A 15401-nucleotide genomic window follows, 5' to 3' on the forward strand; every position below is an offset into this window, starting at 1 on the left:
GAGGGAAATTTCTCACATGTCTCAGAACTCCATGTCAGTCACTAAGTATTACATAAAGTTCAAACGATTGTGGGATCAATTGTTGAAATTTGAGCCTCTTCCTGAATGTTCTTGTGGAGCAATGAAAATCTTGAATGCTTCGCATGAAAAGGCCTAGGTCATGAGGTTTTTGATGGGCTTGAACAAGACTTATGAGACTTTAAGAAGTCAAATTCTCATGTTAAAGCCATTTCATTCAATGAGTAGAGTTTACTCATTGGTGCTTCAAGAGGAATCTCACAAGCACATTGGTCATGGAGCTGCTAGATCTTCTTAGTCAAATACTATGGCTATGTATACCAATTCCGAAGGAAACTCCAATTCTAATTCGAACAAAGGTAATGGTAAGAAGGAGAGGCCTTTTTGCACACATTGCAACATGCAAGGGCATACAATTGATAAATGCTATAAATTGCATAGGTACCCTCCTGGTTTCAAGCCTAAAGGGAAGTCTAGTGCTAATTCTGTCAATAAAGCAGACAAAGCCATGGTTGTCATAAATCAATGTCCTATTTCCAAGGCACAATGTGACCAACTTCTAGCCTTTCTCAACTCTAGAAGCACTATTTCAGGAGCTGGTTTTGGGGATGCATCTCATGCTGCAATGTAAGTTCTTGCATGTATACAAGTGTGGAAAGGCTGACTAGTATGGCATCTGATGTGGTGGGTACTTCTACTTCACCCAATCTTAATACCGATGCTGTTTTAATGTCAAGTACAAACTCTTATATACCTTTTCTAACTAGTCTTAAGCATTCAGTTTTCTCAGCCAATATTGTAGATAGTAATGCTTTTAATAGGTCAGATTGGGTGATTGGTACAAGTGCCACAGACCACATGGTACATTCTTTATCATGTTTTACTACTATTGTAGCTATTGTTAACACCTTTGTTAACTTGCCTAATGGTGAAACAGCCTTACTCACACATGTAGGAACTATTAGGATTTTAGAAAATCTCATTCTTACCAATGTATTGTGTGTTCTATCATTCAGTTTTAATCTTCTTTTGGTTAGTCAATTGTCTAAATCCACTCTTTGTTGCCTAATTTTCTTTGGCAGCATGTGTTTCATCCAAGACCTTGCTAATTGGAGCACAATTGGTCTGGGTAGGGAGGTTAAAGGCCTTTATGTACTGCAAGCAAGTGTATCAACCTCATCTACTTGTTTTTCTTCAGCTGGTTTTGTTAATTCTGTTGTAAATACTATTATTCAGCTAGAAATTTGGCATTCTAGATTAGGGCATTTGTCAAATGCCAAGTTGGCCTTGACAAGGAACACTAATGTACATATTGACAATGCTAATAAAGTGTTCAATTGTGAAATTTGTCCATTAGCCAAGCAGAGAAGGTTGCCCTTTACTATAAGTACACATATTTCAAATGCATATTTTGATTTGGTTCATTGTGATTTGTGGGATCACTTTTCTGTTCCTACTGTTGTTGGCTGCAAGTTTTTTTTAACCATTGTGGATGATTACTCAAGGTGTACTTGGGTTTATTTGCTTAAGCATAAGTCTCAAACACAATCCACTTTAGAGCAATTTTGCACTATGGTTGAAACATAGTTTTCTAAGAAGATCAAAACCATTAGAACAAATAATGGTACTGAATTCATCATGTCTGATTTTTTTGCTAAAAAAGGCTTATTACATCAACTTAGTTGTGTTCAAACCCCTCAACAAAATGTCATTGTTGAAAGGAAACACCAACATATTTTAAATGTGGCAAGGGCTCTCAAATTTTAGTCTAATATTCCTTTGAAATTTTGGGGGCATTGCATCTTGACTACTGTTTACTTGATCAACAGAACCCCTTCTTCAGTTTTGTCAAATAAAACTCCTTTTGAAGTGCTTTTTGGTTTCAAGCCATCTTATGATCATTTAAGAGTGGTTGGGTGTCTTTGTTATGCCTCTACTCTTTCAAACAAATAGATCTAAATTTGCTCCTAGAGCTAGGAAATGCATTTTCTTAGGCTATCCCTTTGGTGTTAAGGGTTATAATGTTTTGGATTTGAACACTAATACTGTTTTCACTTCTAGAGATGTAATTTTCCATGAAAATGTTTTTCCTTTTTCAACTCAAGCTACTGATTTTACAGATCCTTTTCTTCTTGAGGTTGATACTACTGCTGAAGGTGATTTGGGTACTTTTGTTACTCCTGTCAGTATACCTGATGTACCACTTAATCCTTCAGACTCTTTTCCCATTTCTTATCCTCCTTGTCTTCCTAAACCTGTTTTAGACCCTTCTGCTAGTGATGTTTTGTCTAATGATTCCATTTCCTTGCCAGAATCTATTTCTATTGTTGTTACTAACCCCCTTGCAAATCCATCACCAATCAGAAAGTCTGCTAGAGTTCATAAAACTCTAGTGTATTTGCAAGATTATGCTTGTACGACAGCACTTGCATCACCAAGCACAGCTACCACTTCTCATCCTTCAGGCTCACCTTATGACATTTTAGCTTCCTTGACATATTCCCATTTAGATTCTGCATACAAGTCCTACTTGTTGATTGTTGGTGGGGGTCCTTCAACTCCTTAATAATCCTCTTAGGCTGTTCTTGATCCTTTGTGGAGAGAAGCTATGGACAATGAGATTCAAGCCCTAGAAGCCACTAAGACTTGGGTTTTAACTCCCTTACCTGCTGGTAAGAAACCTATTGGCTGTAAATGGGTATATAGGATCAAATTGCATGCAAATGGTAGTGTGGACAGATATAAGGCTAAGCTAGTTGCTAAAGGCTATACCCAAAGAGAGGGTCTTGATTTCTTAGAGACTTTTTCTCCTGTTGCCAAAACAATTTTAGTGAGAGTTCTTATTGCCTTAGCTTCAGCAAAAGGATGGTCATTACATCAACTTGACATCAATAATGCCTTTCTACATGGTGATCTTGATGAAGAAGTTTATATGGCCCTGCCACCTGGTTATAACAGTAAGGGGGAGTCCAATTCTGATTCTATTGCAACAAGTCCTATGTTATGCAAGCTAGTTAAGTCTCTTTATGGTCTCAAGCAAGCTTCTAGGCAATGGAATGCCAAGCTATCTTCCACAATCTTAGCTCTTGGTTTTGTCCAATCACGGGCAATGATTTAGCTTGTGTTGACAGGTTGAAGAAGGTCTTAGATTAGAAGTTTGGAATCAAGGATCTTGGTTCACTCAAATATTTTCTAGGACTTGAGATTGCTAGGAGCTCTAAAGGGTTAGTATTAATCAAAGGAAGTATGCTCTTGATGTTCTTAAGGAAGCTAGTATGATTGGTTGCAAACCAGCCAGAACACCAATGGAGTAGCAACTAAAGCTGTCCAAAGGTGATGGAGAGTTGCTTAAAGATGCAGGGTAATTTAGAAGATTAATTGGAAAGTTAATGTATTTAACTTTGAATAGACCAGATATAACCTATGCAGTGCATAGACTTAGCCAATTTTTGGCACAACCAAGGGTTCCTCATATGAGAGCTGCCACCAGTATCCTTCAATAACTTAAAGGCACACCTGGTCAAGGAGTATTTTTCCCTGTAGAGTCTGATTTGCAGTTGAAAACCTTCTGTGATGCAGATTGGGTAGGTTGCCCTGGCACCAAGAAATCCCTAATTGGTTATTGTGTCTTTTTAGGTGATGCTCTAATCTCTTGGAGGTCAAAAAAACAAGATGTGGTGTCAAGATCCTCTACTGAACCAGAGTATAGGTCTATGGCAACAACTACTTGTGAAATTACTTGGTTATTATATTTATTGAGGGATTTACACATACCACATGATAAACCGGCCTTGATGTAATATGACAACTAGGTAGCATTACATATCTCAGCAAATTCAGTGTTTCATGAAAGGTCAAAAAACATTGAAGCTGACTGCCATATAGTGAGAAATAAGATCTTGGATGGTAAACTTAAAACCTTCTATGTATCCACATGAAATCAGTTAGCTGATATGTTTACAAAGCATTTGGAGCTGAAAGTTTTATGAGGTTATTGCCAAAATTGGGAGTGATTGATAATTTTAGTCATAAGATTCAGTTTCCAGATTATGCTAAGGATAATGGAGAAGAGAGAGCTTTGCTCTTGAGGGGGAGTGTTAAAAGCAATGCTACATCAAGTGCTTGTCTTCAGCAGCAACAAGTATGCAAGTATGAAACTAGCACTAAACAACAAGGGGAGTTGCAGGGCAGTGTGCATCAGGGAGTAGCTCAGGAGCAGGAAAGCCTGTAGTTGAGTGTAATATCTAAGGCATCTCAGCATCAGAAGCAAAATAGATATGCAAGTCTAAGTGATGAAGACTTAGAAGATTTGTTGGAGTCCATTCCTTATCACGATCAGATCATACACTCTATACAAGGGATGATGCCAAGTGGACTAGTGACTGCAAGTGGATGTACACGTGTCATAGCTAGGTAGTGCTTAGTTGTAGTGATTAGTTGTAACAACTTTCTCCATAGAATCTGGAGAGGTAGTTATTCTATTTTGTGCATAGCTATGTATATAAGGATAGGTAGAGTAATTTTTGTATTCATTCATTCATTGTATTCATTTTCAATCAATGAAAAGTTAGTTTCTATTTAGAGAGAGTGTTTTACAGCATTTATAGATAAGAGAGATTTTAATGCACAATTAACTTAATATTTGGTAAGCATGATTGTTAATTATATGAAGAAAAAAAATTCTAAGAGTCTTATACCTCAATTGGTACCTTTCATTATTTTTAAATGAGATATCTAAGGTTCAAATCTCTTGCCCCCATTATAACTATTGCAATATCAACAAAAAAGGGGGGGGGGGGGAAAGGAAAAGCATTTAATCAAATACTGGGTTTAACAAAATATTGTTGAGATAAAGAGTTATCAAATAGTATAAATTTTGTTTTTGTTATCCTATTATGCCATTTGGAAGGGAATCAATATGCTATCTAGCATTTTTAGATTCTTGAGAATATTGTGGGTTTTAGTTAGCTCAATTGGTAAAGTCTCTGATGGTTGAATAAGAGATCTGGGGGTTCAATACGCACCTGCACCAAAAACCGATTGATGTCTTGGTCTGATAATAAAGAACTATCATCAGGAGCGGACGCCACAAGTTGAAATTTTCTCCAAAAAAAAAAAAAGATTCTTAAGAATATTAATGTTCTGGAATCTAAATGTCTAAGAACCTATATTGATGCCCAAGTTTGGTTTGATAAGGTTTGTATGAATATGAGATTTTTATATTTGACTTACTCTAATAAATCACAGATGATTAAATTTTTATCTCCAAAATAACATTGCACGATATAAACTAGAAATATTTTATATGTTCCAATTATTCTTAAAAATACCAATAATATTTCTAGAAAATATTTGGTAGGTAAGATATTAAACATTTAGTGTAATATATATGAAATGGATTCAAGTTACATCTTTTTTGGACCATTGATTTGTATTAGATCTAAGGGTGAAAAAATCACTCATAGTCATGTATTTATTGTTCCCTAGAAATTAGTAACTAAGTCATTAATTCTTCTTATTAAAAATAGAAAAATAAAAGACAGCATTAACTCTATGCTCTCCATCAGCATCTTCATCTTCTCTCCCTCTCTTGCATGGTCTTGTGTTTTATCTTCTATGTACTTTCACCCTCAACAGTGGAAATTAAGGGCGAGTTCAGGAAACAAGTGAAATTTTTATTATTATTTCATGTCTGGGAGTGTTTGATTTCTTCGTTCATTTGCTACCACCTATGAAGTTGTTCTTTCTTGGGGCCATGCTTTTCGTATTGCACCACCAGTGACAGAGTGTTTGATTGCTTCGTTCATTTATTTATTATATTATATTTCTTCTTTCCTATATAATTGTAGCTTGTATCCGAAATTTGTGAAGTCCACTTGATTTTAATTAGAAATAAGTTCTTAAAGGTAGCATATATGCTCTAGCTTTATGGTTGACACAGTGATTTATTTTTTCACCCTTAGATTTATTTTTACCGGAATTTCTTTGTCATTCCAATGACTGAAGTGAAAAACACCAAAACATATTGTGCAAACTTCAAATACTGCCTCAACATTTGATTTCTTATAATTGAATAAACTGCTTAATTTTTAAGAAAACCTATAACAACTATTCGTAGATGAAGATAGGAGATATCATATATCTGTTGTGGAAAGGATTAAGGTGTGAAGTCATGGGAGAAGGAGATGAGTTTAGAGAGAGAAGATGTGTACTTGGTGATTAGAGAGAGAAGACATTTAATTTTAAAGAATAAGGAATAAATAGAAGGAAGGCTTTTTTTTTGAGAGATAAAAGGAAGATTTTTGGTAATTCATTAATGCAATATTTAGAATATTAATGATAAAGCATGTATAATTTTTTAACCGTTACATATAATGGTAATCTATGGTAAAAAAAAAAAAAGTGTAACTCTTGTGAAGTTACACCTGGTGTAACTCTAAGTAATATTACACCACTCTTTTTTTTTTTTTTTTTTTTGAGGGGGAATATTACACCACTCAATATTTTTTTTAATTGGATGTAAATTTTAACAAATCTACCGTAAGATTATATTATTTTCATATATTCTCCATGCTTGTAAAATTTCAAGGTGATCAAAAATTAATAGTTATGTCATCAATTAATTTTTTAAATTCAAGTTCTTGTAGTTTAAAATAATGCATAAAAGATGAGTTTATAGATCAAATTGTAAAAATAACCAATTAACATGAAAATTAGCATGATTGTTAAGAACATATAGAATATGTAATTCAACGGTTGGATTTTCAAAATATGAATTCTATAACAAGTTATTGGGTGGTGTAGTATTACTTAGAGTTATACTAGGTGTAATTGAACCTAACCCTTGTGTGTGTGTGTGTATATATATATATTAAGATGAGTTCAAGTTATATCTAGTGTAACTATAAATAGAGTTTCACATTTTTTTAAAGCATTAGATTTAAGTAGATCTTACAGTAAAAAAAAGACACTCATTAATGCTTGGAGAAATGCTACGTCTATAACAATTTTACAACATTTTTACAACATTGCTTACCTGTCACTGCCAAGTCACAAAACACAACTTAAATTATCTGACTAGGAAAAAGAAAACAAAAATCTAACTAGGAAAAGAAAACAAAAATAAAATAAGATGAGAATTCATAACAAAGCAGATTTCGGTGAGGAGGGAAAGAAAGGGTTTTGTAGGAGGAAGAATCTTGCTCTCACACATCGGAGGTGGAGGTGAAGGTGGAGGCGGAGACAGAGACGGAGGCAGAGGGCAGAGGCAGAGGCAGAGGCAGAGACGCTCACTTCTTCTCCTTGCCGTCGCACATCGTCGTCGCTTCTCTATCTTCCTCAAAACGGTGAGACCCACATATCTTTACCTTTCTCAGATTTTGTTTCTTATTGGAATACTGAGTTGTGATTGTAAATGATGCTTGCAAAGTGTTTGATACAATGCCTGACAGAAATCTTGATAAAGCCTTGAATTGTTTCAAATTGATGGTTATGCTTTATTTGCTTGTGCTAGTTTAGTTGATGCAATAGCTGGTAAGGAGATTCATGGAAGGATTCATGGGCATGAGCCACGAGATTCATGCGACAAGTTCTCAGGATTTGTTTGTAGTTTCACAGTTGAAAGGGATAATAATTTTTTTCTTGTTTAAATGAAATTTTGTTCTACAAATAATGCGTTTGCATATATTAGTTGAGAAGTCAAGATAATTGAGGGGCAGTAATAGGGAATACACTAGTCTGATTGGCCTTGATAGCAAATGTGTTAAATCTAATGCTCTCAATCTATTAGAAGCATATATTATTTGTTGTATCTACTTCATATTTGAAACTCTGAATACATACTTTGGCCTTAGTTACTATCTCATTGAAATGTCCTACCACTTGATTGAATTAGTGTTCAATTACTCTTCATACTTTGCAAAGTAACAATTCTCCGTTGTTTGTACTCAGGGAAAAAAAAATACTTGTTGTTTGTTGTTTTGTTTTTAAGGTTGCTTCAAGTACATCAGGAAGTATTTGTGATGCACTTTTACTCTTATTTTGCTTTGTTTTCGTTAACAAAACTTAAAAATATTACTAAATTTTTCTGTTTGATTAGACTTTACTTCCTTTACTACATTAACTAATATTATCATTGATCTCACTAATTTAACCATCACACAGCATGGGAGACTTTTACATTTCTTGTGTTATATGCCCCACATTTTTTGCGTTATATTTGATTATGAGAATCTATTAACTTATTTCATCTTGAATATTTCAGGTAATTGCTAAACTTGAAAATCCTGCTGTGAGTCAATACTGTGCTTTACGCTTATTATAGGTAGAGACTAGTAGTAGGTGTTTTTTTTTTTTTTTTTTTAATTCCATTTTCAAACTTGGTTTTTAAATACTGTGCATTATATAATGTATATTGCAGACACATGGAAGAAGAAATAACAAGTGATTCTAGGCTTGTAGAGTTGCATGAGCACAATAGTGATAATAAAATGAAGGATACAGTGGATCTGAAAAATAATGAGTTGAATGAAGATAATGTTGAGAATGAAAAAGAGGAAATGAGAAAGGTAGAAGATAAAGTGAAGGATCCTTGTGTAGGAATTTTGTTTGGTTTCATTGATGATATCATGGAATATTTTACAAGGTATGGTAATAAAAAGGGTTTTGCAGTGGCTAAAAGAACATCTAGAATGGGAATTGATGGGGAGGTGGGGTCTTTTACTATTGCTTGTAATCGTGCTGGAAAGCAATAGATTAAAGCTAGCAACTCACTTAAAGCACAGCCACAATCGAAAACAGGTTGTAAAGCTCATTTTAATGTGATTCGATGCTTAGATGGGTGGATATTGAAATCCATGGAACTTGACCATAACCATGGATTAAGTCCAAGCAAAACCCGATTTTATAAATGCAACAGAGTATTAAAACCACATGTGAAAAGACAACTTGAGTTGAATGCTAAAGCTGGTATTAAAATGAACAAGAATTTCAATTCATTGGTGGTTGAGGCAGGGGGGCATGAAAACTTGCCATTTCTAGAGAAAGATTGTAAAAACCACATGGATAAAGTCCAGCATTTAGAGCTCGGGGAAGGAGATGCTGTAGCAATGAATAAGTACTTTTTAAAAATGCAAGCCAACAATTCTAACTTCTTTTACACGATGGATTTTACTGAAGATGGTCGATTAAAGAATGTATTTTGGGCAGACACAAGAAGTAGGGAAGCATTTAAAGAGTTTGCTGATGTGGTTACATTTGACACTACGTACTTGGTTAACAAATATAGCATGCCATTTGCTCCTTTTGTTGGGGTAAACCATCATGGACAATCGATATTGCTAGGATGTGGAGTGATTTCAGGTGAAGATACAAATACATTTAGATGGCTATTTGAGTCTTGGCTTACATGTATGTCTAGAGTTCCTCCTAGTGCAATAATTACAGATCAAGACAAGGCCATGAAAAAAGCAATAAAGATTGTTTTTCCAAAAGCACGACATCAATGGTGCTTGTGGCATATCCTGAAAAAGATGCCTGAAAAATTTAAAGGATACAGAGAATATAAATCAATCAAATTTTGTTTGAAAAATATTGTTTATGATTCCTTAACGAAAGAAGAATTTGAAGAAAGGTGGGGTAGGTTCATTGAAAAATATCATCTTGAAAGCCATGAATGGTTACTTGAGTTGTATAATGAAAGGTATTATTGGGTGCCTGCCTTTGTGAAGGATACATTTTGGGCAGGAATGTCAACCACACAGCGGAGTGAAAGCATAAATGCATTCTTTGATGGGTATGTACATCATCAAACAAATTTGAAAGAATTTGTAGAACAATATAATAAGGCTTTGGCAAAAAATGTGGTAAATGAAAATACTAAAGATTTCAATTCATTTCAATCATCCATACCATGTTTTACTCATTATGCTATGGAGAAACAATTTCAAAGTGTTTACACAACAGCAAAATACAAAGAGTTTCGAAAAGAGTTGCTAGGGACGGTTTGTTGTAATTTTTCTTCATTTAAGGAAGATGGTGTCATTTCAGAATATGAAATACGTGAAGATGGAGCATTTGGAGAAAATTCCCAGCATGCAACCTTCCTTGTTTATTTTAACAAGGATACCAATGAAGTAAATTGTAATTGCCGGTTTTTTGAATTTAGGGGAATATTGTGTAGGCATCAAATTATGGTGCTCTTTCACCTGAAGATTGATCAGGTACCAAACAAGTATATCTTGAAAAGATGGAGCAAAAATATTAAGAGGAGCCACACCAAAGTTCACATCAACTATGACAATTGGCTTGTCAAACCTGAAACACAACGCTTTGATAAGATGTACGAAGTCTTCAATGAGGTGGCAGAGTTGGCAGTAGATTCTAAACATAAGTGTGAGAAGGTGGTGGCATGAATTCTTGTATTAAAAGAAGAGTTCAAACAAGAAAAAATTGTTTGTGGAAGTAATGAACCCATTTCTGCAGGTATTAATTGTTAGTTGATTTTTTTTTTTTTTGTCTTATCATTTTATTTTGCATCATTTTTGTGCCTACTTGTGTATTAGGATTGCACTTTTCTTTACTTAATCAAAATAAAATATCTATAGGTATTCCTACGAATTCAACCTCATGTTGAGATGATCTTGCAATTTCTAAAGAGACTAAAAACATACTTGATCCAGTAGTGGTTAGACAAAAGGGACGACCACCATCTAAAAGGAAGCAGTCAATAGTTGAAAAAGTTGATAGAAAAAAGGAGGAAAGGAAAAAGAAAAAGAAAACCAAAGTAAGAGAAATGAAGTCAAGAAAAAGAAGGTTTTAGTATATTTCTTGTTGATTTTAAATTAATAATTGTTTATAGTATTTACTAACTATTATTGTTTACATTTTGTAGATAACTACAAAGGTTGAGAATGTGTCTTGTACAACCCCTACTACAGGATTGAGTGTGCTTGGAGTACAAAAGAGTTTTAACTTAAATGTAGGAATCTTTATTTTGTATCACAAGGAAATTAAGATTTGGTTTAATCGTTTAAGTATATTGAATTTTATATTATACATAATGTAGGAGTTGGAACTGCAACAATCACAATAGATTGGTAAAGAGAGTTATGAAGAATCTCTCATGTGGCTAAATATTAATTGCCCTCCTAATATCATCAGAATGAGTCCATATTATGGGCTGCCAAATATGCTACAAGGAGGAAACTAGCCATTTCAATCAAGGCTGATTAGACAAGTGGTTGGAATGCAACCATTTAGTTACCATGAAAACACATCTCAAACATGTACTTATATACTTTGCTATTCTTATGTGTTTCTAACCTTCTTTTTTTTTTAGTATAGGGTTAACTGTTTGTCTATTTCTAAATATTGTAGTGTTCTCTTTACAATTAAAAAACTCATGAGACTTAATTTGAATTGTAACTTATCATGTTTAAATAATTTTTAAACTAAATGTTTTCAGAGTGCAGAATCTATAGTGAAACTAAATGTTTTCATTTTGTTATTTAGGATAATTCTCCACTCCAGAAGGCATGTTATGATTTTTCAAATGAGCATCCAAGCAATTCTATTGGGAAGTTTGGTACCAATGATGTGACAAAAGTTGGAAATCCAAAATTACACGTAGATGGCAGGGGCAATTAGTTTGTTTATGATATATAGGGTCATAAGATTAGTTTAAACATGAAAACTTGACAGTTAATATTTTTGTCTCATAATGTAACCCATTGAGCAACCTTTTGTAATAAGGTAGGAACCTTCTCTAACTCTAGAACATTAATGTAAAAGTTCTTTTTAAATGCAAATCATTTTTCATCATCATCTATTTGTACATAATTTCTTTCTCCTTTGCTAACATAGGTTGGCTAATATTAAGAAGCATAAGTCTATTACAAGATAATTGAGGTGCAAAGATGATCCACCATAGGTGGCAGATTTTGAAACCAAACAAAAGCATCATGGCTAGTATTGCCCATCTTTGACAATAGTTGTGGTAGTTAGTTATCATAGAAATGATATATATCATATTACAACAAAGGAAAAAAATAAAATAAAACAAAACAAAAACAATCTTCTAGAACTTTATTAACCACAACCATTGTTATGAATTCCATTTCGTTCCGGCTGGAACGGACGGAATTTCTCGTACCGGTATATAATCCGGAACTAGAATACCTTTGTTCCACCTCGGGTCAAAATCCGGCCAGTTCCGGGGTATTTCGGTCATTCCGGTGTGTTTCGGCGAATACCGGCCGAAACTAAAGATTCGGCCGGTATGTGTTTTGGGTTTGTTTCACACTTCACAGTTCATAGAGATCGAAGAAAAAGAAGAAAAGAAGAAGAAGAAGAAGAAGAAGAAGAAGAAGAAGAAGAAGAAGAAAGATAAGATTCACATCAGATCAAAGAAGAAAAAAAAATTCAAGTCATGGACAAAGCTCAAGTGCTGCCATTAAAACTCACTTCTTCAAGCTTGTGTCTCTGCCACTTCCATAGAGAAAAAGATGGAGTGTGAGTCTTTTATGAGGCTTTGAATAAAAAAGCTTTGGAATGTCTCTAAACTCAAAGCCACTGTTTTTCCTTTGCTAGAGAACACTTACCTGTTGAGCTTAAGGATGCATTAAAAAAAAACAAAAAAAGATAAAAAGCTTTTTGAAGTAGAAAAAAGGAGGAGATCAGAGTCATCAGAAGAAGAGGAAATAATAAGTGGAAAAATATGAGTGGGCTAATGGAATTGGTAAGGAAACTTCTAGGAAATTTCCTACTTGAAAACTATTCCTAGATACTTAGTTATTTACAACAATGCCACAAGTAAAAAGTTAAAAAATATTTACATAATTTTTTTTATCCCCTTCACTTAATTTTTTTTAAGGTGAAACTTTAAAATAAAATTCCTTACTTTATATAAAAGTAATAATATCTAGTTACACATACACACACACACACACATATATATATAGGAACTCCGAAACACCCTAAAACGGTATGCCGGAATAGGCCGGTACCGAAATATTTCGTTCCATTGGACAAACCGAAACGGGGACCGAAACGGAATTAATAACATTGACCACAACTAGTTTTACAATATCTACTTAATATTATAACAACTAATTAACAAAAAAATCTAATAAACTAATTCTATGACTAATATAGACTCTTGTTACAAAGAAACGGTAAGTATACAACACAATAGGTGACCAAAATATATATTAACACCCAAAATAAACAAATACATCAAATATTTGCAAATAGCAACTTTGGTTGCATTGCATTCCAATTTCCAAAGCCAGCACTTAAGCATCCATGCTTTATGATATCCACTAGAAGAAGTACATCTTGAACAAAACCCCACTTGAATTGGTGCTAATAGTAGTAGCATTGCCTTCTGAAGCCAAAATTTGAGCTTCCATGCTTTAGGAGATCTACAACAGGAAATACATTTTAAACAACATCATAATAGAATTTCTTCACACTCTAACCAATATTTTCCAACATATCCAACTGTATCATGTGCACAAAAGCAATTAAAAATTATGAGAGGAAATAGATCCCAAGTGATTGGTAGAATCTCATAAATAAATTTACTCAAATGCAACCCAAAAAAAAAAAAAAAAATTATTTTAGATACTTTTGGCAAGAAATGACTCCTTCAACCCTCTAGAAATATCCAGTGTCCTTATAGAGACTTGATAAAAACTGATAACTGATATTTGAGTTTAGCAAATTCTTGTATGTCTGACCATAGAGTTTCTGAGCTAACATTCATAAATGACGATTGATTCTTCCTTGCAGACGCCCCACCTTTAAACCTTCCTTGCCCCTTAGAAGGCTTTCCTGAAGATTGATGGCCTCCTTGATCCTAAAAAAATATGAAACATGAAGAACAGCCTTGGGCCAAGATTTCTCCATCAAGAGTAAAATTTCATTTTACTATTTCCATTAAGAAAATTGAGTTAATTTAGTAAAGATTTTAGATTCTAAACATCATTTAATATTTCAAGAAAAAATTTAAACTTTCTTCTGAAGAAAAAGATGCAACTTAATTGATTTGATTGTTGGACAATTACAATGACAGACCACAAACTGAGGGAACATATGGCCTCAAGAGTTAGCTCACAAAAAGCTCAAAGCTGAAAAGCAGTAACAACCAAAAAAAAAAAAAAGAAAAAAAAAAAGAAATCCTGAAACTATTGATCTATGTGACACATACCTTTTTCTGGGTTCTGGACTGCATATTGTTGGCAGCAACTTCTGATCCAACAGCTTGAACACTTCCAAAAAAGCAGTTGAAGAAATGTTTTATAGCTGGTGCAATATCATGATCCTCTATATCTCTCAAAACATCCTGCTCAAGATGGAGTCGGTTTAATCAAGATAGAAAGGGAACAGTGGATGTGAACAGGAAATGTGCTTCCACATGCATGTGTGCAAGTTATGCTAGACCGCCCTCTTGTAGGCAAAGTTGATGGTGTCTATCTCTAACACCAACGGCAGGAAAAAGATGTCACATTTTACAATTGACATAGTAACATGCGATACCTCTTTGCTAATTATTGCGGTGAAACTTTGGAATTAATGGGAACAATGTATACATTTTGTAAAATCATTTATAAAGTAGAAGCTGCTTAGATTATGCTTGCCACCTTGAGGATGTGCTTTGCAGACCTAACAACAATCTCATTAGAACAAAGATCCCACAAATGAGGTAAATGTTTTGTCCCATCAATCAGCCACCTGTAGCAAAGCTCCAGCCATGTCAAAAGTAATACAATCATTTGCAGAAAGATATAAAGGTTATGAACATGACAGCTTTAACACAAACAATAAATTTCAATTCAGGCATTGATTTATATATATTTTCCATAGTTATATGCTAATATTTAAGCATTCACAAACGCTTACTTTTCCAATATAGCGAACATCAATTCCATGAGCATGGAGTGCTTCAGTTAATGTTTGTCCATCCATAGGTGAAACTTCAAGCGTGCAAAGATCTTGTACACACTTTGGAAGCGCAACATTTCTAAGATATGAACTCACTTACATTTTCTTCATCTTCTGCTATCTCCTAGTGAAGGCAAAGGGCCAAAAAACATATCAGATATTTCTTTTCATTTTTATATATTTTTTTATTTTCTGGCTGAAAATTAGCAAATTTAGAATCCAATAATCTTGACAAACAATATTAATAGGTTCAAACTTTCCTCTTGACTCCCGGACAACTTAAATTCAGTTAAGAGATTAGGGTTGAAAAGAATGTCCTCATGTGGTTCAGTTTCAGCTTGGGAAGAAGCACAATCCTTAACATTCTCATCCCTCCCTTCTTTCGTTACATCCTGTGAACAGAAACAGAAAGAACCACATATTGCAAATTACTAAGAGGA

The 15401-nt window shown here is 34.0% G+C and overlaps 2 protein-coding genes across 3 annotated transcripts; one reads left to right on the plus strand and one right to left on the minus strand.

Annotated features, from left to right (window-relative positions):
• Positions 1-8827: 8827 nt before the first annotated feature.
• On the plus strand, positions 8828-11664 carry LOC142628483 (protein FAR-RED IMPAIRED RESPONSE 1-like). Its single transcript, XM_075802572.1, has 4 exons — positions 8828-10410; positions 10653-10801; positions 10910-10972; positions 11530-11664. The coding sequence occupies exons 1-4, from the start codon at positions 8874-8876 to the stop codon at positions 11662-11664; spliced, it is 1884 nt and encodes a 627-aa protein (XP_075658687.1). The 5' UTR covers positions 8828-8873.
• Positions 11665-13093: 1429 nt separating this feature from the next.
• Positions 13094-15081, minus strand: LOC142630068 (clustered mitochondria protein-like). 2 transcript variants are annotated; one of them, XM_075804143.1, is made up of 5 exons: positions 14920-15081; positions 14661-14751; positions 14228-14362; positions 13778-13876; positions 13094-13439 (listed from the first exon to the last, which is right to left on the minus strand). In XM_075804143.1, the coding sequence occupies exons 1-5, from the start codon at positions 14952-14954 to the stop codon at positions 13431-13433; spliced, it is 369 nt and encodes a 122-aa protein (XP_075660258.1). In that variant the 5' UTR covers positions 14955-15081; the 3' UTR covers positions 13094-13430. The 2 variants fall into 2 exon arrangements, with proteins under 2 accessions (XP_075660258.1, XP_075660257.1); XM_075804142.1 differs by having other exon boundaries at positions 13646-13876.
• Positions 15082-15401: the final 320 nt, after the last annotated feature.

The sequence above is a fragment of the Castanea sativa genome, chromosome 3, assembly GCF_040712315.1.
Source record: "Castanea sativa cultivar Marrone di Chiusa Pesio chromosome 3, ASM4071231v1".
NCBI lineage: Eukaryota > Viridiplantae > Streptophyta > Magnoliopsida > Fagales > Fagaceae > Castanea > Castanea sativa.